Here is a 24276-nt window from a genome sequence, read left to right as displayed (position 1 = left end):
GAAGCTACATTACCTGGGAAATGGCGTTAGCAAGGTGAGCTTGCAAAAGTGGCGTTTCCCTCTTGTGGTTTACAAAAAACCTCAGGTAGCATTCCAGCCGTTTAATGCCGCTCACCGCTTTCATTTTTCAGATTATTTTCCAAAAATTTTCAGAGATTTGACATAATTACCACTATTTTGACCAATATTTCAAAATACTCCCAGAGTTTAAATAGTTTTGAATTCAATTACAGAGATTTGTATTTGATTTATGAGCCAAATTTCTATTAAAAACTGTGTTTATGAAACACTGTTTGATCATGATCTTTGATTTAAACCGAAATACTGTTGACGTTTTATTGGTAAAATCATGATTTCTGACTTTAAAGTATTGATTTGCCTTTATTTCACAATTACTTGGTTAAATAGATACAAATTATGGTTGTCTAGAATGTCATGTGTGGGTGTTTTGTGTTTTTTTTAATTTTTTTTTGCATTGATATTTTTTACAGCTTTTCCGTTAGACACGATATATTTATATGGCTGAACGTTATTTTCGCTAAAAAAGAAAAAAGAAGTCTGCGGGTTTTTCTTGAGAAAATAACCTCCTGACTTTGGCGCATTACTGCTGACACGAGGCTCGTACCCGACAGCGCCTGGGACGAGTCTGACTGGCGCGCGTCCACAAGCCCGGCGCGCGTCCACGAGCGTGCATCGGGGCTGAGCAGCTGAAGCTAAGCAGGCAGCCAGCAGCTATCAGGCCTCGAGCGTTCACGGAGTCAGCGGTCGGTCATTTTGTGCAAAAGGAATTCCGACCGGCAGGGATTAGAAACGTGGGAGATCATATGTGTTTGAAGGGGAGAAGGAAAATCCAAAATGGTTCGGGAAACCAGACACCTCTGGGTGGGAAATTTACCCGAACATGTTCGAGAGGAGAAAATCGTGGAACATTTTAAACGGTAGGTTACGAAAGAAAGCCCGTGCATGTGTAGAGCCGCGCGCGTTGTGACTCCTATCGTTAGCATGCTAGCAGTGCTAGCACGGCTGAGTAGAAGTTCTAATAAGTTACATGTAACTGCCGGTGCTGAGTGGAATACGTGGCAGCGATTCAACGCCTGTTCCTCCGAGTCAAACCACTTGGATTGAAATACGGATCAGTTGAGCTTTAATGCCAACTTTTGCTTAGCTCGACAGGCTGATAGCTGGGGACGCTAGCCACCGAGCTACCACCCAGCCAACCATTTTGTGGGAAAGTGGAGACGTTTTCGTGATCAAGCCCAAATGTAGCTAACGTCAGCTACGGAGTTAGTTAAAAAATAACAACGAACCCGTTACTTCTTTTCCCCCCCATTCCAATAACATATAAATCCTATATTTCCCTCATTAAACGATTTATTTGCTAAAATTGAAATATCTTATCGTCGTGGAGTTTGCAAGCTAACTGTGCTTATAACAAAATGTTAGCGAGTTGTTGAGCATTTGTAAGTTCGTCGTTGTGATAAAATGTGTTTTTTTCTTGTTGTTTGCCATGAATTTTCACGTTAGCTGTGTGAATAGCCCTTTGTTTTTTTTATTTTTGATCATTCGTGTATGGTTTATTAGCCATTGACGTCAGGATATACGGCGTCATTTGCTGCGTAAGGAAAATTCATTTGTCAAACAAACCTAAATGCACAACACAGCTTAAACATGTTATTTTTGTTGTTTGTGTCCAGTTTGGATGCACATTTATGTGTAGTGTTTTTTCACTGCGATGCTTTCATGCACGGAAATAGGAACGCTGGGATATTCACAGTGTGCTGAATATTTTATAACCACACTGCTTTGCTTTTGTGGTCTGATCCCACCCCTTTGGATTGTGATTATGATTGTGTTTCTGTTCTTCCGATGATTCCATTCCAACTCTCCTCCAGGTATGGCCGAGTGGAGAGCGTTAAAGTTCTGCGAAAGCGAGGGTCAGAGGGCGGTGTTGCTGCCTTCGTGGATTTTGTGGATATCAAAAGTGCTCAGAAGGCTCACAATGCCGTCAACAAGATGGGAGACAGGGACCTCCGGACCGACTACAATGAGCCGGGGTCAGTGCCTAGTGCTGTGCGAGGCCTTGAAGATAGCTCCCCTTCGAGCAGTCGAGACGTTACTGGATTCTCTAGGGGAACAGTTGGGCCCGTGTTTGGTCCACCTGTGTCCCTTCACACCAGAGAGGGACGCTATGAAAGAAGAATAGATGGGTAAGTGGACACGGCGTCCCCCAAAAAAATCCAGGGCATTCTTGCCATCATGTAGGTCTAAACCTAAACACATAGTGGGTTATTCGTCAGGGATTCATCACTCCAGGGGTTACACAAAGGTAATCTAGGGATCTCTCCACTCTTCATACTGCCAGACTTGCATTACGCTTGGATTATTAAGTAAAGTAACCACACATGATCATTCTCTAAGGTAACTTTTTATCAAAGTTTGACATCTGGTTTGGATATTACATCTGTGAGGAATATCCTGGTGAGTTCTGGATTTATGTTATGGGAAACTACCGTGGGGAGCTTTTGGATATGTTTTTTTTTTTAATCAACGTGGAATTTCTTCAGTATTTTTTTTTTTGCCCGGATATGCTTGAAGCTGGAAGTAAAGGATGTACTTGTCCCTGAAGAATCCATTCTTGAAGGGAAACTTCCAACTTGGCCTTGCCATTTTTTTCCCTCATGGCAACAGCAGGTGGTTGGACTACCATTTTTATTTTGATACAATTTTCCTCTTTTTCTCCCCATCCACGGATACTCTGTGCTGGATTTTAAGTTTGGATTGAAGCTGCCGTTCTCGTCATTATTCATCCCAAGAAAGAATGATTTAGAGAATAAGCTCCAAGTAATGTATTTAATTTTAGAGTTGCATAGGTACTTTTGTCTGAGCGTGAAAGCAGATTGAAGATCTTACAAGGAGACACAAGATTCAAGCAGCCGACTAGTAAAGTGTTTGGAGTTACGCCCGCTCCGACGTTATTACCTAAAGACCGACGAAGAAAGAAAGGCTGTAACCTTCCTGGATGTTACTTATAAACCCCCCAAAGATGGATGTACTGGACCACAATGTGGATAGATCTAGTTTTCACTGATTGGGATTACTCGAGTGTGGATGTAACTGCGCTGCCCGAGAGAAATAAGAGTTCTCCAGTACGTAGAGGAAACGTAAGGCAACGTTTAGGCTAACCTGATACTATTCTACAAATGGATATTTTTGCCAAAAAAGATCCACGGATTATGGAATTATGTAATAGTCGTTGAGGATTTTATGTTGTGTGACGTTTTTGACTCATTTAAAAAATGAAATCACTAAAATGTCAGTCAATGGAATACTTTTTTTCACCTGGAACCTGCTAAATATTTTTGAATTTCCATTTTTGTCCCCAAAAGAAAAGCATGTCAATTTGAGATTTTGTCTTCCATTTTTTGTGCCTTTAAATTTGTTAAGAAGCCCACTTTTGTATTCTTTTGTTTTCCCTTTCCCTCCATTTGTTGAAGAGAATTCAGTAACCCCATTGTGGATTATTCATCAATGCTGGCCCGCTTCTCTGTATTTTGAAGATAATGTACGATGCCGCTCAGGAGAATCCTTTTTATCCAACTCAAATCAGTTGATTTTTCTTTTTCTTTCAGTTTTTTTCCTTTTTAAAAAACTTTTTCCCCCCATGTGGCTTTTAATTCAAGGTCTTGCGTTCTTACCACCTATATTTTATTTGGATTAGTGTCAGTAACTTCTTTTCAAAAAGGTTGGTATTGCTCTAAATTTGCATCTATATTTACACACACATGGATGTTGGGTTCTTTATGTGATATTAATTTAGAGCTTAATTTCAATGTGTTAAATAATTTGATGCAAAGGGGAATGAAGGTTTGTTTTACTTCCAATAGAGCAGGGGTTATTCTAACTCCCATTGGGCCACATTGGGTTCTAAATTTCGATAGAAGGGCCGGACCAGGAGGAGATGCGTGGAGTGAGAATGATATAACATGGAATGTAGATGAAAACCTTTGGAATGAAAATTATATTCTAAAACAGATTATTCTAGAGTTTTTAGTTTGAAACTTTTATTCCCGTTTTAGATCATTTTTTTTATTGTGAAGCCCTTTGGTACCTTCAAGGAGTTGTAAAGTGCTGTATGGATAAAGTTTCATTCATTCATAATCCTTTTAACCCTTGTGCTATTCTAGGCACTTTACCTTTGGGAGTTGGGTCATCTAGACCCACTAGACAGTGCTCTGAACCTTTTTTCTTCAATGATTTGTGATCTTCACTGGTGTCCATGGATTACATGAAATCTTTCCACCTTTATCCACCTTTGTCATGGTAGGGAGAACATGTCAATGTAAGGGGGGGGTCATCTAAAATAGCACAAGGGTTACTAAAATAAATGAATAAAAAAAAACATTATTTATGAAATAAAACAAATAACACACTATGATTTTCAAAGACAAAAATTCAGGAAAATATAATGATACATTAATAAAAACACACACAAAAAAACAATAAATAGTGGGTCCTCTCCCGTCATAATCCTAATAAAGACTTTGAGGGCTGTAGCTCCTCACCCGTCTCACGTTTTGCGTAGCTGTGCTGTGTCCTGCACGTCTGTTTCTCATCCAGTAATTATGAAAAAGCAAATTTCTATGTATTCTGCTGCAGCTACGCACATATCTGCGTTACCTTTTTACAGAGTTCCCTCGTTTGTTGCAGGAGTTTCGTTCTAAAAATAACAGTGATCAGTGAAATCAACGGAGTCTAATTACAGATGTTTATGGCAGTAAAACTCCTCACTGCATAAATACACTTTTTCTCACACAGACATGAACATTTTCACACTTTTCTCTTGTTTAAATTCTCAAACCTTCCTAGAAATTAGGTCCAGGATCTTAGAATGAAAACAAAGATCAGATCGCTATCAGAGATTTCTGATCTGAAGAGTTCTGCGTTTCTGTACAGGAGACACGGCACGGACTGAGATTGATTGACAGGGTCTCCAGCCAATCAGGACACAGAACAGGGTGCGCTGTTTAAAGAAAATGCAGCATAATCGCTCTAAAAGAACAAGCCAAACCAGGAAAGATGAACTGCGACGTAGAAAGGAAAGACTGTCTTCTGTTCTGTTTGACAGAGATTTTAGAAGGTTTCAGGTTGGAGCTCAGACTGCAGTAGGAGGGAATAAAATGTCACGTCTTGATCATGTGGCCAGATAAAAAAAAAACAGGGGTCTCTGATAATGTTCAGTGGGCTGGACCAAACATGGAGGCGGGCCAGAACCAGGCCGCTGTTTGCCCACCCTTGCTATAGAGGAATAACTAGTTAAATATTTAAGAACAATGGAAAATGTACTCAGTTATTCCTGCAATAAGTCATATTTAGCCTCTGAAAACCATTTGGATAAGCAGTCTTGTAAAGAAACAGCAGCTTTATTTACACAGCTTTCTTGTGGCTTTAAAAAAAACATTTTTGAGTAATAATTGAGGCCTAAAAACTTGCATAAAGACGTGCCTAGTCTCACAACCATCACATTTCCTTTTTTTCATAAGCTCCTCCTAACAATACTGCACTGGTCCACCAAGTATTTTAAAATTTGGGGATTCACTCCTATTAAAGTGTGCACTTTTTTCCCTCCTCAAAAACTCTCAGAGCTTACATCATTTACTACTTTCGGTTTGGTTCTGGTATTTAGTGCAAGAACTTCATCTCATTCAAGCTTATGTGAAAATAGACCCTCACTCAGCAGTGGACCCGGATTTTGACTTGAAGCAAAGGTCCATAAAGACACAAATGAGCGAGTTTGGTGTGAAAGAACTTGACTGGTCTACAGAGAGTCCTGACATCAGCTGCAGAATACATTTGGAAGGATTTAGAGCAGACAGAGAACATGAGCCAGATCTCCCTGTCCACCATCAATGTCTGACTTCACAAATCACTCTTTTTGAAGAATGATCCAAGCTTCACATTAACACAATAGGCCCCCTTGAAATAAGACAACAATTTTTAGAAAGTGAAACGTTTTGTGTAAGCAAAAAAAATCTGCCATTTGGGTAAAAACATGGTCTACCAGGAATTCTTATTTGGGAAGAAACTTCGATGCACTTGGACATGTTTTCACAAACTACGATTATTTTACTTATGTAAGACGTTCAGTTTTTGCATTGGGTTATAAGAAAATCTCGCTTAAATCAGTATTCATGAAAAAAACGGTCAAGAAAATATTTCTGGCAGTTTCGTGGTCACATATAGTTCTCTAATTGTTCCATCTAATGGTGGAAGTGACACTTTTCTCTCTTTTATGCACCTTTATTTTTATAAATTATAAACTTTAATTTTTTCCATATTGGTTATTACTTGTCATTGGACCCATTTGGAGTTGTGTTTAAAGCTTCCAAAGTTAGCAATAGTTACAATTTAGGCTGAAACAACTTTAAGGTGCACTCAGATTTATTCATTTGAATCTTGCTCACTGTCTCTAGTCTGCATTTATAACTAAATCAGTTGTGGCTTAACACCTGCATAGTTCATCCAACCATATAAACTTGGCCTGCACAATAAATCGCAAATTTATATTTTTGCAATATCAAGCTGTGCAATATGCAAATTGGCAAAAGACAGCGAAATGGAAATGGAATCCTTAAATGTGTCAAAACAATCTTATGGCAGCCTGAATTATTTGACGAATCAATTAAATCCTTTATGCATTTACTAATCGGATGGAGCCCTTTTATGCTTTGAACATTTCAAATTGTCAATGATCCAAATCTACCATAAATGGATTTGCTGCCTGAAAGAAAAGATCTAGGACTCTTCAGCAAAATAAAATCTGAGTGAATTGGTGACACGTTAACTGCTGAAAACGATGTTTACTGAGCTGCAGGAATCTAAGAACTACAGGAGTCTGTGCCATGGCTGCATTAGAACATCCTTATTGCAGTTTCGGTTTACTTTTATTGCGCCAAAGATGGTTGATGTGCTCTCACACTTATGTCTTCACCTTGGATGGGGATTTTCCCTGCTGATGGCACAAAGTCTGGTCACGGAGGATCATGATTATCGCAGCCCTAAATAATAATAATATGAAACATCAACTTATTAAATGAAAAGGCCCGCTTCACTGTAGATTCCATCAGCACCCTACTACAGGCAGTGTGCAATGCCTATGACCGGGAATGCAAGTCGAAATTTGTGGCCAGCTATTTTACATGCCGTAAAAACTGGAAATTGGGGGCTATAACAGCTAGTCCCTCTGACTATCTCGCAGTGTTCAGCTCATAGCTGCACGGACCGGACAGAGTATTTAATTTTTTTGTTAAATGTTATAATGTTATAACCCACCTGTCTCAACAAGTTTTCAAGTAAAATATTAAAAACAAAAAATCAAATGATAATCTGGATTATAACATAACATAGTTTCTGTTGCCATAATATTTCCATCCAACATGTCACCACGCATTGTAACTACTAGCTTGTGGCGTCACGTGTACACCCTCTATATCTTTGCTCTATGAAAAGAGCTTCAGAGTCACAGAGGGCAGTTCACCCTCTTCTGTTTACCCAGCGGTGGGGTCCAGAACAGAACAGTTACAAGCTTCTTTAGGACATTCATTTCTATGGCCATATGACTCGTGGCATTCCTGTGTTGTCTGTTTGGAACTCAAGTTTCCTCTGGTTTTTACTTAACTCTTAAAATCATTTTTTTCTTCCAAAATAAAAGAACTAAATTACGTCTAACTTTCTTTTATCTCTCCATCCTTTTCTTGATTCACAGTAGTTCAGAAAGCCGTGAACGTGCATATGATCACAGCCCATACGGACACCATGATCGCAGTGGAACGTTTGAAAGACAGCGTCACTACAACGCTGATTATTATCGGGATCGATCTGTGTTTGCCACGGCCGGCCCAGGGAGCAGCGCTATTGCTGGAAGCTTTGAGACAACAGACCCACACTTTGACTCTAGGATACGAGACCCATTCACTCTTACTAATTCAACAAGGCGTGACCTATACAGAGATGACAGAGGACGAAGGGTTGATCGAACTTATCATCGCCGAAGCCGATCATCTCATTCCTCGCAGTCAAGACATCCGTCTCCTCAGCGGACTACAGGACAAACTTCCAAAACCCCTCATTCCCCTAAAAGGACCACTTTGTCCCCTGGAAGAGGCCCAAGATCACGATCCCACAGCAGATCTTCAAGCTCCGACTCTGTCAGCAGCACCAGCAGCACAGGCAGTGACAGGTATAACATTGCTTTTGCTAATGCTCTGTTACATTAGACTTGACTGATGTGTTTTACCCTATGGAGAAGATTGCCTTGTGTTTTTTGTGCATCTACATCGTCCAACGAGGGATCATTGTCTCCTCCTTTCTGTGGCAGTGATTCCAACAGCAGCTCCAGTGATGGATCTCAAGCACGCTCTGTTCAGTCATCTGCTGCACACGCTCCTCCTCAGTCAGCTATGGTACTCGATTCTGATGAGCCGCGGAGAAGCTTTGGAATCAAAGTACAAAATCTACCAGTACGCTCTACAGGTGAGCTATTTTTAAAATACTTTAATGGTAAACTCTTGTCGTCTTTAAAAAGATAAGTGTTGTTCCATTTTGGTCATTTAGATCTAGTTAAGCTCAGGTTTTTCATGTACCTGCCTTTTTAAGTCTGAGTATGCAGTACTGTATTTACAACTGCCACTGAAAACCAGAAATACTTGTATGTTTGCGTGTTTGACAGTAAAGTTACAAAACATTTGTTGTTGTGACTAGGTTGAAATGCTAAATATCATTTAAATATTTTACTTACAAGCCAGAAAAGTGTTGAACTTGCTTGCATTTGTCTTTTATGTTGCTTTCGTAAAATTGGCTCACACAGTTTAGACGTTTTTAGGTAGTTGTCCACAACCTTTTCATAAAAGCTGCCTAGATTTTGGTGAAATCCCTTTGACAACTGATGGTGCATAGTCCAGTTTGTTATCATCATTGATTTCCTTGAGCCTTTTCAGGATTCCTCTCTTTTCGTAATGACATCAAGTCAAAAACAGGTGGCCGTGGTAGGGCAGTCAACCTCAGATTGGAATATTGCAGGTTTGATTCCCGCCTTGCCTCCCGTCCGTCGAGGTGTCCTTGTGCAAGACACAGAACCCCACCTTCCACCTCTGGTACATCCTCCATCTCTGATGGAGGGTTGGCGCCACACATCATTGTATGAATGGGTGAATGGTTCTGTGACTTTAAAGCGCTTTGGGCCTTCAAAGAAAGTAGAAAAGCGCCATATAAGTGTACGTCATTTACCAAAAACGCTCACTCCAAATTACTTAAACTTGTTAGGCAATCTCTTCTAGCTTTCATATATCCACCTAATGACCTGTCCTCAACTATTTCAAGAAATGCTGCAATAAAGCAAGCTAACGAGTTGCAAACATTTCCATAGTAACTTTGTTAAGAGCGGGGTAGCACGATATTATCGGTTACAGATAATTATTGGCCGAGATCAGACAGTTTGACGTTGTGCTGATAATTCCGATAAGAAGCAAAAATTGCTGATAAAATGGACCATTAACTAAAAGCTTAAACTGCTGCCACTCCCTCACTCACCACTTCTGTATTAACTTGTGTCCGCACGGGTACTTACGACTTGTCTGCTCACCCCGCCCATCCTGCAAGCTTCTGTCGCATGTAGATTATGTCACGTCTCAGCGCCTGCGCTAGGATCTCTGTCTGCACCATAGCGCAGCTCTAAACTGTGTGAGCTTATTTTGCCGTGTCTGAGACCAACCACACTCACTGTTTGCTAAATTTGTTCAACAGAAGTGTCACAGGGAGGGAAAAAAGGTCAAGTTTTAACAAAACAGATCTCACAAGCCAAAAAAAAAAAATCACCACCGCACTGTGTGGAAAGAATATGAAGCTGCCGTCATTGCTAGCGCTAGTGCTCATTCTGAAAAAACAGAAAGCATCTGACCATTGCCAAAGCGTTTGATTAGTGTAAAAAACTAAACAAGAATGACCCACGAATTAACGAGATAACCAACAAAATTATGGAACTAATGGCATGTGCTGACCAGGTGTTCTCTATCGTGGAGAACTTAAGTTTTCAGCAGCTGATAAAGTATTCTCGAGACACGTTATGAAATACCCAGCCGCCGTTACTTTTCAGACACCTGTTTCCCTTTACAGTCTGCCATACATTTGTGAACACACCTGTGAACAGAGAGTGCATTTCAATGGTCATAACAAATGCTAAGACTTCATAGTTATTTTTTTGCACTTCAGTTTAAAACAAAGCAATAATTTTTACACTTTAAGATTAAGCTATTTCTTTTGCATGTTATATTGGTCATTATTTGAATTGAGAAATGTACTTGTTACATTGCTCAGTTTAAGGCTTAGCAGTTGTTATGACCATTGAAATGCACTTTCTCTGTACACATATGTATTACAGACTGACGAGGCTAAAAAGTGTTTGTATTATCTGTTGTTCAATATATTTGCAGTTAAAACTAGTTCTGCAAATTTGTTGGAATACATAAGACCCATCTGCTGTTACTTTGTACTTACACATATTTCTTTCTTAAGTATGTAAAAAAAATATTGGTTGAGTATAGGTATCGGCTACAAGGGGCAGGTATCGGTTGTGGTGCGTCACTAGTTAAGGGTTTTTGTGCCTCTCCACATTGGTCTCCAGTTGCTGCTGTTGCTTCAGAAAAATTATTTTTTAAGACATTGATCTTGGTGTCAAAAGGCAGCAGTCACTTCTACAAAAACTTTGTGTATTTTAAGCTAATGAATTAATAATTCTAATTAATAATACATTAATTATTATATACATTATATACATTTTAGTTGTTTTCATTTTCCATCTATCTTATGATCAAAAAACAAATTTCACTTTGGCAGATAAAATCCTTCAAAGTTTTCACATCGTCTTTTTTGTTGTTTTAGGTGTTTGTTTTTGTTACAAATGTTTGAAGAGAATGTCCATCTCTGTTACAAAAGTAACAGTGTAAGTACAAAAGTGACAGCAGCTTTTACTTTCCTTATTTGTATTTTACTGAATAAAAAGGCAGACCAGAGAGAGTCATAACTGATCTGGATGTGTGGGGGGTCGAGGGGCATTTGTGGGCTGCCTGCAGACTCAAGTCAGGAGACATATAACCCACATGAAAAGTTCAAAAATGGTCCTCAGTGTTTAAATGATTTGTTCTGTAGTACGAGTCCCAGCTGACAGTTTTCACAGCATCTGGCTTTATTATTCAGGTGATGTGTTGATGGTTTTGGTTGGCTTTATGTATTTCTAGTACATTGGTTTCATCAGGAAACAGACAGCATTATTTTAACATTTTACTTGAACTTGGTAATAATATTGTCTTCCTACAGTTTGTCATAGCAGTTCAAACTGTTTTGTTGCATCACTGCCCCCTAATGACACCAAGAACAACATTACAGCTGGGTGTGGATCAATTTGGGGCTCCAGTGACATACCCATAGCATTTACCTGTCCATATCTTTAGGAGTGTTTAGATTTATCACAAATGAAATCTTAATATTTGAATAAAGACAATTGGATTTTAAATAAACAAAAAATGTTTGAAACTGGTCACGCTGCTTGGTGTAGGAATGATAGGAATCCATATTTCCTTTACAGACACAAGTTTGAAAGATGGACTCTTCCATGAATTCAAGAAGTATGGAAAGGTGACCTCGGTACAGATCCATGGAGCGTCAGAAGACCGTTATGGTTTGGTGTTCTTCAGACAGCAAGAAGATCAGGAGAAGGCCCTTAGCGTCTCAAAAGGAAAACTCTTCTTTGGCATGCTTATTGAGGTCACTGCTTGGAATGGCCCTGGTAAGTGACTACTTTTATATGTCCTATCATTATTTCTCTGATCAAAGTTGCAATTCCAAAGGGGTTACTTGACAAACCTTCCCTTTTCCTCAGAAACAGAGAGTGAAAATGAGTTCAGGCCCTTGGATGGACGAATAGATGAGTTCCACCCAAAAGCCACAAGAACACTCTTCATAGGAAACCTTGAGAAGACCACCAGCTATCAGCAACTCCTCGACATTTTTCAGCGCTTTGGGGAAATTGTGGTAAGTCGTAATTGAGTGGACGTGTAGATTTTATTATGCACAATACTCTATGTTCATCTCTTTCTCTGCTTTAGGACATCGACATTAAGAAAGTGAATGGAGTTCCCCAGTATGCCTTTGTACAATATTCCGACATTGCCAGTGTTTGTAAGGCTATTAAGAAGATGGATGGAGAATATCTGGGAAGCAACAGACTGAAGGTGAAATTTTAACAAGTCAGCATTTCAACTCCCCTCAGACCTATGCGTGTGTTGTGTTCTATTTGTCTGATTAAAATGATCTGTTTTTCTTGAAGCTTGGCTTTGGGAAGAGTATGCCAACAACATGCGTTTGGCTCGATGGTTTGGCACCTAACATTACAGAACAGTACCTCACACGCCACTTCTGCCGATATGGACATGTAGTTAAGGTAATTTTGTCTTTAAACATTTGTATTTCCACTCTTTTCAACTTTTATTTGTTGTAACAAAATGTTGTATTTTTATTTTCTTTTCACAGGTTGTGTTTGATAGATTAAAGGGGATGGCCCTTATCTTGTACAACAACACAGATTTTGCTCAGGCAGCTGTGAGAGAGACCAAAGGCTGGAAGATCGGTGGCAACAAAATAAAGGTTAAACAAATTCATTTATTTAAATTTGGAGTTTACCTTTTATGCTTTTGTGTATTTAATCATTTTGAATATCTGTCACAGGTTGATTTTGCAAGCCAGGAAAGTCAGATGGCATTTTATCGCTCTATGCAAGCTTCTGGTCAAGACATTAGAGACTTTTATGAAATTCCACCTGAACGGCGGTAAATTACTACATTTTTCCAATTGTGGATACTATCATCTGTTCTCAGTTTAAGCACAAAAAGTGACAGAGATGATCTAATTGCCATCTTTCTCTCTCCATGTACTTCATAGGGAAGACCGCAGACCTCCCTATCATGAATTTACAGCAGAGAGAGCTTACTATGAAAACATAAGGACACCCGGCCTTTATCCAGAGGAAGCTCGAAGAGAATACGCCGCACGCAGCAGAGAACGCTTTCCGGAACTGGAACACTATCAGGGCGAACACTTTGACCCGCGTTACCATGAAGATCCTAGAGACTACAGAGACTACCGAGATCCGTTTGAGCAGGACATCAGAAAATACACGTACATACAAAGAGAGCGAGAACGGGAACGAGAGCGCTTTGAAGCTGATCGAAGCAGGTGGAGCCCATCTCATTCCAGGAGACCCATCACTCCCACTGTATCGCCTTCACCGTCCGACCGTGCTCCCAGAGACCCTGAACGGCGGGTTTACAGTCAGTCATCTGAGAGGAGTGGAAGTGTAAGCTCAGTGTCACCTCCACACTTTGACAAGACTGAAAAGAATCTGTTGGAACATGCCTCGAAAATCGAGAAGGCCAGTCAACCAGAACGTATACCAGGGCCAGAGAAAGCAAAACGCACAAAACGCAAAGATAAACCCGAAAAGGACAAAACTGACAAAACTAAGTCTAGAAAAGCAAAGGTTCAATCCCCCTCCAACCCATTGCCTGAAACTGAACCTGAGACCGCTTTGGATGGAGTGTCCGGAAGAGTAAAAGGATCTGACCAGGATGCTCATGACATGCAGAAAAGCAAGGGCGATGGTGATGCACTCTCTAAAAGTACAACTACTGCTTATCAGGACTCTGCCAAAAGTGAGAGATCTGACATGGGCAAAGGGGAAAATTCTGAGTTGGATGGAAAACCTCGACCCAAAAAAACTCCAAAACCTGAAACCGGAGGTGATGACAAAGATTTGCCAGTAGAGTCAGATCGCCTTGCGCCGAGAAAAAGGCGCTTTGCTGATCCTGCTGGAAGAACAGTTCGTCAAAAGAGAGGCAAGCATGAGGAAGAGGAGAGCAGCCAGTCCTCTGAGTTTGGAGCCAGTTCTTCCTACGTGAAAGAGTCAGACCCCGACAAACACAAAGATTCACAACGCAGAGAGCCAAGGCCTAAAATGGACAAAAGTGGTACTCAAAAAAACAGCTTGGATGAACTTGGGTTGCCAAAAGAGAAATCGGATGGATCTGTGGACACACAGGGATTGAAACACAATACAGGCAGCAGTTCCTCTAGAAGGTTTTCACAAGAAAGCAACTTGGTTGAAAGTGGTGCCAGAGAACAAGACCCCCATGCTTTATTCAAACTTGGTCAGAATGCCGAATCTAATAGAAGTATAAAGAACAAAGAAGATCATATTGATATTGATCTCTCTCAGAGTTACCGCAAACAAATGGAGCAGAACAGACGATTGCAGCAGCAGCGCGAGTCTGACAAGCTTAACAAGCCACTTAGTCCTCAGAGAAATGAAAGTGAGGACTTGGAACATCGCAGTCTTGTGCATGAAGTTGGTAAACCACCGGAAGACGTTACAGATAATTTTCCATCACACAAACTGAAAAAAGCTGACCAAATCGAGGCAGACTGTGGAATAAAGAAAGAGCGCATCTATAGAACCTCTAGACAAAAAAGTGAAGACCCAGACTGGAACAGCACCCCGTCTCCAGGACATCAGCTGCTCTCTCACCACGCAGAAGAAGACTTCACAGAGGCTCCTCAGAAAGATGTATCACGAAGTGATGAGAAAATTAACCCAGATCTTGAGCTGTTGGTCAGGAGAACACAGAGCACACAAGTAAACAAGACAAACGCAAATAATATAGAAGAAGAGCAGCAAAAGAGATGGGCGGAGGGCAGAATTAAACAGGTATTGTTACCAAATTTAAGTCTCTCCGGAGGTCTATGTAAAAACCTTCACAATCGTAAGACTTTGGAATATGGTGTTTGTCAGGACTTGGAGCCTGGGGAAGTACGGTCAGATTCTGAAGAAGACCGGGAGAACAAACCTCATTCCCCAGCTCCTTCAACATCCGTGCCTTTTTCTGAAAGGCCAAGGACTGACAGGTTTACAGACCCCAAACTGGCACAGCTGGAAAAAAACAAATTCTATTCATTTGCCCTTGACCAGACCATCACCCCTGACACAAAGGCTCTACTAGAGCGCGCAAAATCCCTCTCTTCATCTCGAGAAGATAACTGGTCATTTTTAGATTATGATTCCCATTTTGCAAGTTTTCGCCATCCAAAAGACATAGAGAAAGTGGAAGTAGCACCAAAACCCACCCCTTCTTGGTATATGAAAAAGAAAAAGATCAGAAGTGGATCTGAAGATAAACTTGATGACAGGAAAGAAGAGCCCAAGCCGGAGGAACATGAACGCAGGGAGCTATTTGCTTCTCGCTTCCTTCACAGTGCTGTCTTTGAGCTGGATTCTAGACGACTTCAGCACCTTGAGCGCAAACACGAAGAGCTTGAGCATATGCTAAGTCAACAAACATGTCAACAAGGAACAGATGGAGAACTTGAAACGGGGCCAGTTGTTTTGTTTCATAGTCGGTTTTTGGAGCTCAAAAAACTTCAGCAACAGAAAAACAAGACTCAAGATCTACCTGAGGATAAAGGGGGTACAGCGGAAACCAAAGAAAAAAGCCCAAAAGAAAAAACTCCAGATAAAGAACAAAATGCAGTAAAGTCTCCCGAGCGAACAGATCCTGTGCCAGTGGCTGAAATTAAACCCATCAGTCCTGTTGTGGAAGTGATCCCAGAAGCCAAACCAGCATCCAATGTAGTAGTTCCGCCTGTCTTCAGGCCCCCTCCACAATTAGACGAGAAATCTGTATCGCCACCCCTAGTAACAGATGCAAGTCCTCTTGTGCCTTTTGTCAAAGAATCAAAAGAAGAGCTTAAAGAAAGTGAACAAGTTGAAACTGTACTTCATCCTCCTGTAGAGACTGAATCTGATTTGGAACCTGCACTTCCACCATCACTTCCTGAAGAGAAAAGTGACATTTCCTCTGAGGATGCAGAGCCTCCAGTGTCAGCGCCAGCATTCTTCTGCAGTCCTTATGAGGAGTTTGTTGGCCCTTCCAAGTCGGGCGTTATTCCTGAGACAGTAAAAGAAGAGGCTTCAGGAGCCAGAAGTCCAACATCAGCTAATGCAGTTGAGGACCTAGATGCAGTAAAGGAGAAGACATGTTCCCCTGATAAAACATCTTTAGAGTCTGAAGGAGAAAAGAGACTCGATAAAGACCAAATACTTACTGACAGTGACACAAATAAAGAGCCAGTTTTTTCACAGAAGGAAAAAACCAAAGGAATTAAAAGTAAAACCGGCAAACAATCAGTGGCTCCAGTTGCTTCAGTGTCTTCTTTGGTTTCTGAGAAACAAGCCACACGCAAGAGCGAGCGCATAGACAAAGAGAAACTTAAGCGTGGCTCGTCCCCAAGAGCTGAATCAAAGTCAACAAGCAAGTCTCCCATTCATTTGTCAGATCCTGATACTGATCAGAGCATATCATTGGGCAGAGCCAGAAGAAGAAACGTGAAATCTGTTTATGCAACCCCAGTTGAAGATGAGGCACCAGTGCGTTATGGAAAAGAAATACCGGAGTCGCCACGCGCTGCACGAAAGAGAGGTGTCGATAAAGATTCAGTACAACAAAGTTCTGAACAGGAGCCACCTGCTCCAACTCCCACAGCAAAGCGGGGTCGTCCCCCCAAGAACCGAAGACAAAGTGAAGAGAGTACCAAAACCACCTTAGAAAAACCTAAAGTGGACAACAAAGACACAGACTCCAATGAATCTGAAAAAGGAAAAGCATCCTTGTTTTTTACAAAGAGTTCATCTAATCAGATGGCTTCAGCCCTGGGATCAGAACCATCAAGAAAAGGAGACAACAATGAGACTGCTAATGAAGATCAAAAAATACATTTTACACATGTGGACACTGAGAACTCATCAACTTCAGATAAAGATTCATCAGTAAAAAGTGACCAAATGAAAGGTGAGAAAGATAAAGAAGGCACAGAATTTAGCAAATACAAAGAGAGGCTTGAGGGAAAAGCTTGTGAGGTGAAATCTAATGGAAAGGAGAAGGATTCTCCAATCAACGAAGAGAAGTCTTGTTCAGAAAAAGATAAGATTTTCAGAGGGAAAAACAAGCAGACAAGAACGCCAAAGTCCCCTGCCCTCAAGAACCTTGAAATTAGACTTAATGTCACAGAGGTGAAAGATCTTCTTCAGTTAGGGGAGGAAGAGATGGAAAGTCAAGAGGACGCGTCAAAAAAAGTAATGACTGGTGATGGGAATGATCAAGTCTCAAAGATCACTGTTACACGGGAAGAAAGCCCTAATGAAGAAAAAGACCAGCATGAGTTGGAGATGTCCAAAAGCTTGATCTCCCAGGAACAAGAATTGGAGCAGGCGGTGGAAAACATTGCCAAACTTACGGACCCAACTTTTCCAACAGAGTCACCAGCACCACCTGCCCCACTTGCAGATGGCAAAAATGATCCAGAGGAAGAAAAACCATCGAATCCTGCCAGTGAGACCGAACTAATGGCTGCTATTGACTCGATAACTGCTGAGGAGGTAAGCGTATCTGTTCCCCAAGCAACTCCGCTAAATGCTGACTTGGCTTCAGAACCAGAGATGCAAGAATTTGTTAATCCTGTCAAGGAAGAGGAACCTGAAGAGGAGACTGTCCTAAATACCCCCAAAAAGGGGGCTAAGGGAAGACCAAAAACCAACAAACGTTCTAAAGTTCTCAAACAAGTGAGAAAGGAATTAAAGGGAGAGCAGCCTTTAAATGAGGAACTTGCAACCCCTTCAGTTGAGAGGAAAGATTTGGATGTAAAGGCTGTGTCCGAATCCCCTCCAGCAGCACCTGCTACTGTTATTACACCTACTGCCTGGAAGCCAGAATCTGAGCATTTAACTCGGAAGGCAGAAGTGAACCCAGGGCCAACACAGACTCCTGAAGAACAGAGCCAGCACCTTAAATCTTTCTTTCCCCAGTCTAAAAGTCCAGTGTACCCAAAGCCTCAACAGTTACCAGCTGACTGCAGTTCCCCCTCTTTGTCTCCGCAAGCAAACAGATCTACTATCAGACCTCATCAAATCAGAGTTCCTGTTTCTCCTCCAGATTGGCCCCACCAGTCTAAAGACGCAAATATTTCATCTTCACCCAGTGTGATGTTACCAGCCAAGGAAGTTCACTCTTTGCCTTCAGACTCTGGAAGTATGGATGTTAATCCTGGCACAAGTGACCTGAGGCAAATTCTTATGAAACATAAAACTGCTTCGCTCCAGCATAGTGGTGTACTTCCTGGTAATCTCCCAAACCTTCGAGATCAAAGCCCTGGGAGCAGTGTTCCACATGCAGGGGTTGTGCAAAACAAGTCAGTTCTGCCTGAAAGCAAAGTCCCGCCTCATTCGGCCTCTTCTGTTCGTTCTACAGCCCCATTTACATCCCCAGAGACAAAGTCTGGGATCTCTGTTATTGCTTCTACTGCGACTTCTGTCATAAGTCGCCTTTGCAACCCCACCGAACCTGAAGAAAAAGTTAGCATGAAAATTCCAAACCCCTGTGCAGACATGGCTCTGTCAAAGCCAGCCTATCGGCCTAGTAAAGACGACATTGGATCGTACCATGGACCGTCTGTTGGCGATGAAGGTGGAAGTGCTTCCCGTTTCATAGTTGAGAACCCCACTCTTCCAGCTGGGTCTTGCTCTGGTCTTAGGGTGAACACATCTGAAGGAGTGGTGGTGTTGAGCCATTCAGGGCAGAAAACAGAGGGCCCGCAGAGGATTAGTGCAAAAATCAGTCAGATCCCTCAAGCAACAGCAGGAGACATTGAATCGCAACAGCTGGTGTCGATGCCCCAGATCAAACAGGATATGTATGGTCATTCTCAGCAAGGACTCCCAAAGGGGCTTTCCTTACACTCAGACCATGGGCATCATGGAAAACCACAACCAGCTCTCATATCTGTTAAACAAGAAGGCGGTTGTTTGGAAAAGATGGATTCTGCCTACCAATCTGCATCTCAAGGAGTGGTCAAACGTCTAATGCAGGGAAACCAGCAAGTAATGGGTTACCACCCAGAGTACCTGCAGCTAAAACATCCAAAGAAAATGGACAGTACTGATCCACATTGCACAGATGGAACGAAACCCCCTTGGACGTCTGCCGTGAGTCCCGCAATTAGCCCCCATTTGCCTTCTCCCCCAGGGAACCACGTGAGTTTTGTTCCGTCAGCTGGGGACAGGGCTCCATCGCATCATGGAATCAAACAGGAGCCCAGATCTCCACGCAAATCCGGCCATGCCCACTCTCCGTTTACCAAAGTGCCCTCGCCCATAGGCTCCTCTTCTCCTAAGGGCATTTCTGTCATGTTATCGAGTGGCCTTTCTGGGGTGCAACAGTACATTCCTGGAGTCCACCACCCGGAGCAGTCGGTTATCATGCCTCCTCACAGTGTGCCCGGGGGCCTGGGAAGGATGTCCCCTCACTGTGTCACACAGTCAATCAGTCATGGACACCTCGTTCAAGGAGATGTTAGAGTCAACACCCCACCTTTGTCTGTGGTGAGTTATGGGATGCACAGTGATGCTCTTGGCTCTCCCTGGTCAGGGGCTTTGCAGCAACGACCTTCATCACCCCAAGCTGTTGGCAGAGATAAGGTTCTCAAGGTCAATCATGGCTCGCTGAGAAGCCACGAAGGGGAACAAGAAGAATCCAGACACTTCCACCAAGCAGGAAGGCCATCTGCTACTCTGCAGCCAGATCCTCGTGGTTCTTTGAGGAGTTCTGTTCAGATGGACACATACATGGCACAAAGAGATATGCGAGTGCTCATCCAGCAAGGGGAGCGATCGTCCACAGACCCTCACTCTGTACAAATGAAAGAAATTCTACCACCTCCTTTATCACCCCGAGCTCATGTTGTTGCTAAAGGCGTTTCTGAAAAGGACATGAAGCCTCTGGAAAGCAAGGGTCCACATTCTCCACTTCCAAAGGATGGAATGATGAGACAGTCTGGGCCAGCAATTACATCTCCTCAGCGAGTTCCTTTAATGCCCCCAGGACCCGGCGGCCCCTACCCAGAATATTCAGCAATGTACCCTAACCCAAGAAGCATCAATCAACCGCCTCTGAATGCTTCATCGGCAGTGGTGAGTCCCCCCCCCCCATCTGTCCTTAAAAGAAAACACATTTTTAATAAAAACAATTGAAGGGGATATTAGTAAATTACGGCACAATATGATTAATTATCTGTTTTTTTTGTTTCTATCAGTTGCTTTAACTGCTAGATTGAATGACTTCTAGCCATTTTCTAAAGAGTATTCACAGCACCACCAAACTTGAATAAATGAACTGGGATTTTTCATTTTTTGAAGTCTCACTTCGATCATCTTTTGATCTATTTTTTAAGTGTTCCCAGTGGTCTTTTATGATGATGCTGTTTTTTTAATGTATGTCCTCCATCAGAAAAGTGCCACAATAACGCAGTAAAGACACCAAAGACACCATTTTCTTCTGTGTGGGGCTTTAAAGTAAAGTCTGATTGTTTTCTTGAATTGGATCAAATTCTGCTTTAATGTTACTGGATAATAAATCTAAGTGCAGTTGCTGGAGTGTAATGTAGGCCTGTTTTCCCCTTAGAAGATGGACCTCAAAAATGTATTTGTTAAATCGCTTTAAAGCAGATGGTAGAATTGTTTATGGCTGATGTAAGAAGGTGCTGATCCTTGCACAGTTCGCCTGCATTTGTGGTAAATAAGTTGAATTCTTACATTTCTGAGGATGTTAACTGAAATGTTTGTAGTTCATGGAAAACCGGTCTGCTTGGAGTTGCATGTGTTCCTCTGGTTTGTGTGTGATGATTATGACGCCGTCCCTTTTGACTTACCTTTGAAGGGTGCAGAGCTGCAAACCAAACCAGATGACAAGGCAACCCAGCCCGTTAATATGGTGCAGCTGCTCACGGTAAAAACCTATGGCTGAAGTCATGCCTAGAGGTCATCAGAATCTAGTGTTTACCTGACCTGCCTCTTTGTGTGTGTGGTTTAAACAGAAGTATCCCATCGTGTGGCAAGGCCTGCTTGCTCTGAAAAACGACACCGCTGCCGTCCAGCTGCACTTTGTTTGTGGCAACAAGGCTCTGGGTCACCGATCACTGCCGATGCAGGAAGGAGGGGCGCTGCTTCGGATCGTCCAGAGGATGAGACTTGAGGCCTCTCAGCTGGAGAGCGTAGCCAGGAGAATGACTGTATGCCTCTTGTCTTTGTCTTTGCACTGAGGAAGCGTTTGTTCAAACCTCACCAGCTGCCATCTCTCTCCCCTGCAGGGCGACAGCGATTACTGTCTTCTTCTTGCTCTGCCGTGTGGACGCGATCAAGATGACGTCCTCAAACAAACTCAAGCTCTTAAAAACGCGTTCATCAATTATTTACAGAAAAAGTTGGCGGCGGGCATCATCAACATCCCCAACCCAGGTTCCAATCAGGTGAGGCGAGACCACGGCTAAAGCTATGAGCACGCCATCTTCACCACTTCCAATGAAAATTAAAGGAATTAAAAGGAATCTCATCCATACTTCACTACAAAGAAGATTCCCTGATGGGTCAAAGTTTGATCTGACTTCATTTGGATGTGTGTTCTATGGATGTGTGGTTTTTGTTCTCCAAATGTGCGTCGCTTCATGTGAACGCCAGAGTTTTGAACAGCCCCAAACAGGAATTTCAGTGAAGGTGGCCGCTCGAATGCGTACTGTTGTTGGCGGTGACAACATATTTTTTGACAACTTAAACAATTAACGCAACTCCAATAGATGAATATCTTAAGTGTTGCATATCAGCGCAAAGCAGCTCTTCCCCACGCCAGAAGGAATTGCGTCAACAGTTGAGGAGTCTAAAGAATGTCGGCAGTAGAGCTAAAAGTGTTCAAAGGTTCATGCTGAGTGTGAAATGTGGAACTGATGGCCATGTTTGTGTCTTGCAGCCTGCCTATGTGCTTCAAATCTTCCCACCCTGTGAGTTTTCTGAAAGCCACCTGTCCCAGCTCGCCCCCGACCTCCTGAACAGGATCTCCAGCATTTCTCCTCACCTCATGATCGTCATCACCTCCGTGTGACCCTCGCCGCTGGGACCAGTCCCGTGATGGATATTTGCCAAGAATCTTCAGGACTCCAGAAAACATCTTTTTTTTTGCCCCTCTAATGAAGTTGATGGGGCTCACCCTAGAAATTCCCTGTCAACCTTTTTGTTTTTGTCAACGATCTTTTTTTTTCTTTTTTGTTTCCGTTACTCCTGTCTGGTATATTTGTCCTTCTCAAAAAAAAAAAGAAAAAACTCAGGGATGGAACAAACCAGAATGAGTCTTACTTGACCATTTTCTGCTGTATTTTTTATTTATTGAAGTTTTATTTTTGTGTATGGAAATGCTCTGAAGACAAAATCAAGATGTCTGAGCAAAACATTGTGGCCCATTCTGTTTTTTTTTTTTGTTTTTTGTGATCGTCATGTTAATTGGAAGGAGCTGTCGTTTTGCGACGGCTCCAGACATTTCACTTTGTGATTTTTAAATAGTTCTATACAGACTTCCTCCCTGTGGCTTTTTCTCAGTCGGACGTGTAAATCATGAGTGCCCGTCACGTGACAGCCCCCCAGCTCCACCCCCTTTCCTCGCACTACTGCCGCTGCCACCGTCATCATCCGCCTTCAACAAGCCACAGTACCATTTGGGAGATTTTGAATACGGGACTTTGTAAATATTTTAAATATTTAAACATCAGTGGAACTTGTACAACTTAACAGAGACTTTAACTGTGGGATGTAAGAATGCAGAGTGGGAATTTAGATGGATCCTTTAATTTTTGGGTGTAAATACTTGTAACTCAAGGAGTCTGCTGATGGCACTTCATATTTTGTAACTCAAATAAAGAAACTGCAAAAAAATGTTACAAATAATCCTTTTCTTTAAATCTATTCTTCCCAGCTCACTTGATGGAGTTGTTACCCTTTTTTTAAATTGTTTTTATTCTATTACAGAAGTTGCACAAAAGTCCAATTATTGCTGTGTGCATGCTAACCCTTGTGCTGTCTTGTGGGGTCATCTAGACCCACTAGACCAGGGGTCGGGAACCTATGGCTCGCGAGCCATATGGCTCTTTTGATGGTCACATGTGGCTCGCAGACACATTTTTAATTTTTTCTTTTTCATTAGACCAGTCCTTCTCGGGCGCGATGCGATGGCAGAGGCGCACAGTAGTAGCGGTGCTTGGAGAGAAGGATCTGCGCCAGCATTATCACTTTACTTTTATCTATTATTTCACAGAGTTTGTACCAGCCGGAAACCTGTGAATTGACGTGCCTAAAACTGCGCGCCCCCGTCTCTGAGAAAGAGCGCGCAGTAGCGGGGACGGGATGTGACTGAGAGGGAGAAAGCAGAGGGTGGGGGTGGAGTTGTGGGCTCGGTCAGTAAGGTGAACCGCGCAGGGATTGTAAAAACATAAAACCTGCTGCCCGTCACTCACTGCAGCGTGTGAGTGTGTGTGTTTGGCTCCGCGTCTGCATGTGATCAGTCTGTCTCACATTTACAGAACATTCAGACCTATGATCACGTTAAAGTCTCAACACCTGCATGAAGCAGAAACTCACCACGTATCAACCAGACTAGACCATCAACAAAACTACCACGAGAAATACTCATCATTTATTAGCAACAGCATAACAATGTTATTAAAAATAATCCACAGACTTATTGTACTTTAAAAGTGTTGAAATTATATCAAATGCACACATTCACTTGAATATTTAGTTTTAAACATATTGTAGCGGACTGAGTTTAACTTGGCTGTTGGGCCGCGTTAAAAGTTCTGGAGTTCCTTGAACGCATCAAGCAGAGATCTGATTGGCTCTTACTTCTGTCGCTCAGCCTGTTGTTAGGTAGTTTGGACCAATGGGGTTCAGCTATGGGCCGAATAAGGGAAATGGGAGGGCTGGAGCGGGAGGGGGGAATATAAAGTTGGGAGAAGCGCTCTCGTCTCGGCGGGAGAGATTCAGGAGCTGCTGAATTAATTTACGGCATTTGTTACAGCCTGCATTAACCAGAATAAAGAACCTTAAAAGAGGTTAAGTCTCCGTGTGGGAAAAGGACACTACATTATTGTATGGCTCTTTCGAAATTACATTTAAAAATATGTGGCGTTTATGGCTCTCTTGGCCAAAAAGGTTCCCGACCCCTGCACTAGACAATGCTCTGAACATTTTTTCTTCAATGATTTGTGATCTTCACTGGTGTCCATGGATTACATGAAATCTTTCCACCT

The 24276-nt window shown here is 42.2% G+C and overlaps 1 protein-coding gene across 4 annotated transcripts; it reads left to right on the top strand.

Moving 5' to 3' along the window:
* The first annotated feature begins 561 nt into the window (after positions 1–561).
* Positions 562–22545, top strand: si:ch1073-335m2.2 (msx2-interacting protein). 4 transcript variants are annotated; one of them, XM_004086141.5, is made up of 15 exons: positions 562–938; positions 1893–2207; positions 7763–8236; positions 8375–8529; positions 11636–11836; positions 11930–12081; positions 12156–12281; positions 12377–12490; positions 12580–12693; positions 12775–12875; positions 12988–20119; positions 20865–20933; positions 21022–21216; positions 21295–21453; positions 21948–22545. In XM_004086141.5, exons 1-15 carry the CDS (start codon positions 856–858, stop codon positions 22077–22079), a joined length of 9522 nt encoding a protein of 3173 aa, XP_004086189.1. In that variant the 5' UTR covers positions 562–855; the 3' UTR covers positions 22080–22545. The 4 variants fall into 4 exon arrangements, with proteins under 4 accessions (XP_004086189.1, XP_011492871.1, XP_078802952.1 ...); XM_011494569.4 differs by having other exon boundaries at positions 563–938; positions 7766–8236; XM_078946826.1 differs by having other exon boundaries at positions 680–938; positions 1893–3742.
* The last annotated feature ends 1731 nt before the right edge of the window (positions 22546–24276 follow it).

Source organism: Oryzias latipes, chromosome 5 (genome assembly GCF_053564925.1).
Source record: "Oryzias latipes strain Hd-rR chromosome 5, Olatipes_Hd-rR_3.1".
In the NCBI taxonomy this organism is placed as follows: domain Eukaryota; kingdom Metazoa; phylum Chordata; class Actinopteri; order Beloniformes; family Adrianichthyidae; genus Oryzias; species Oryzias latipes.
This window is presented reverse-complemented; position numbering and strand designations above follow the sequence as displayed.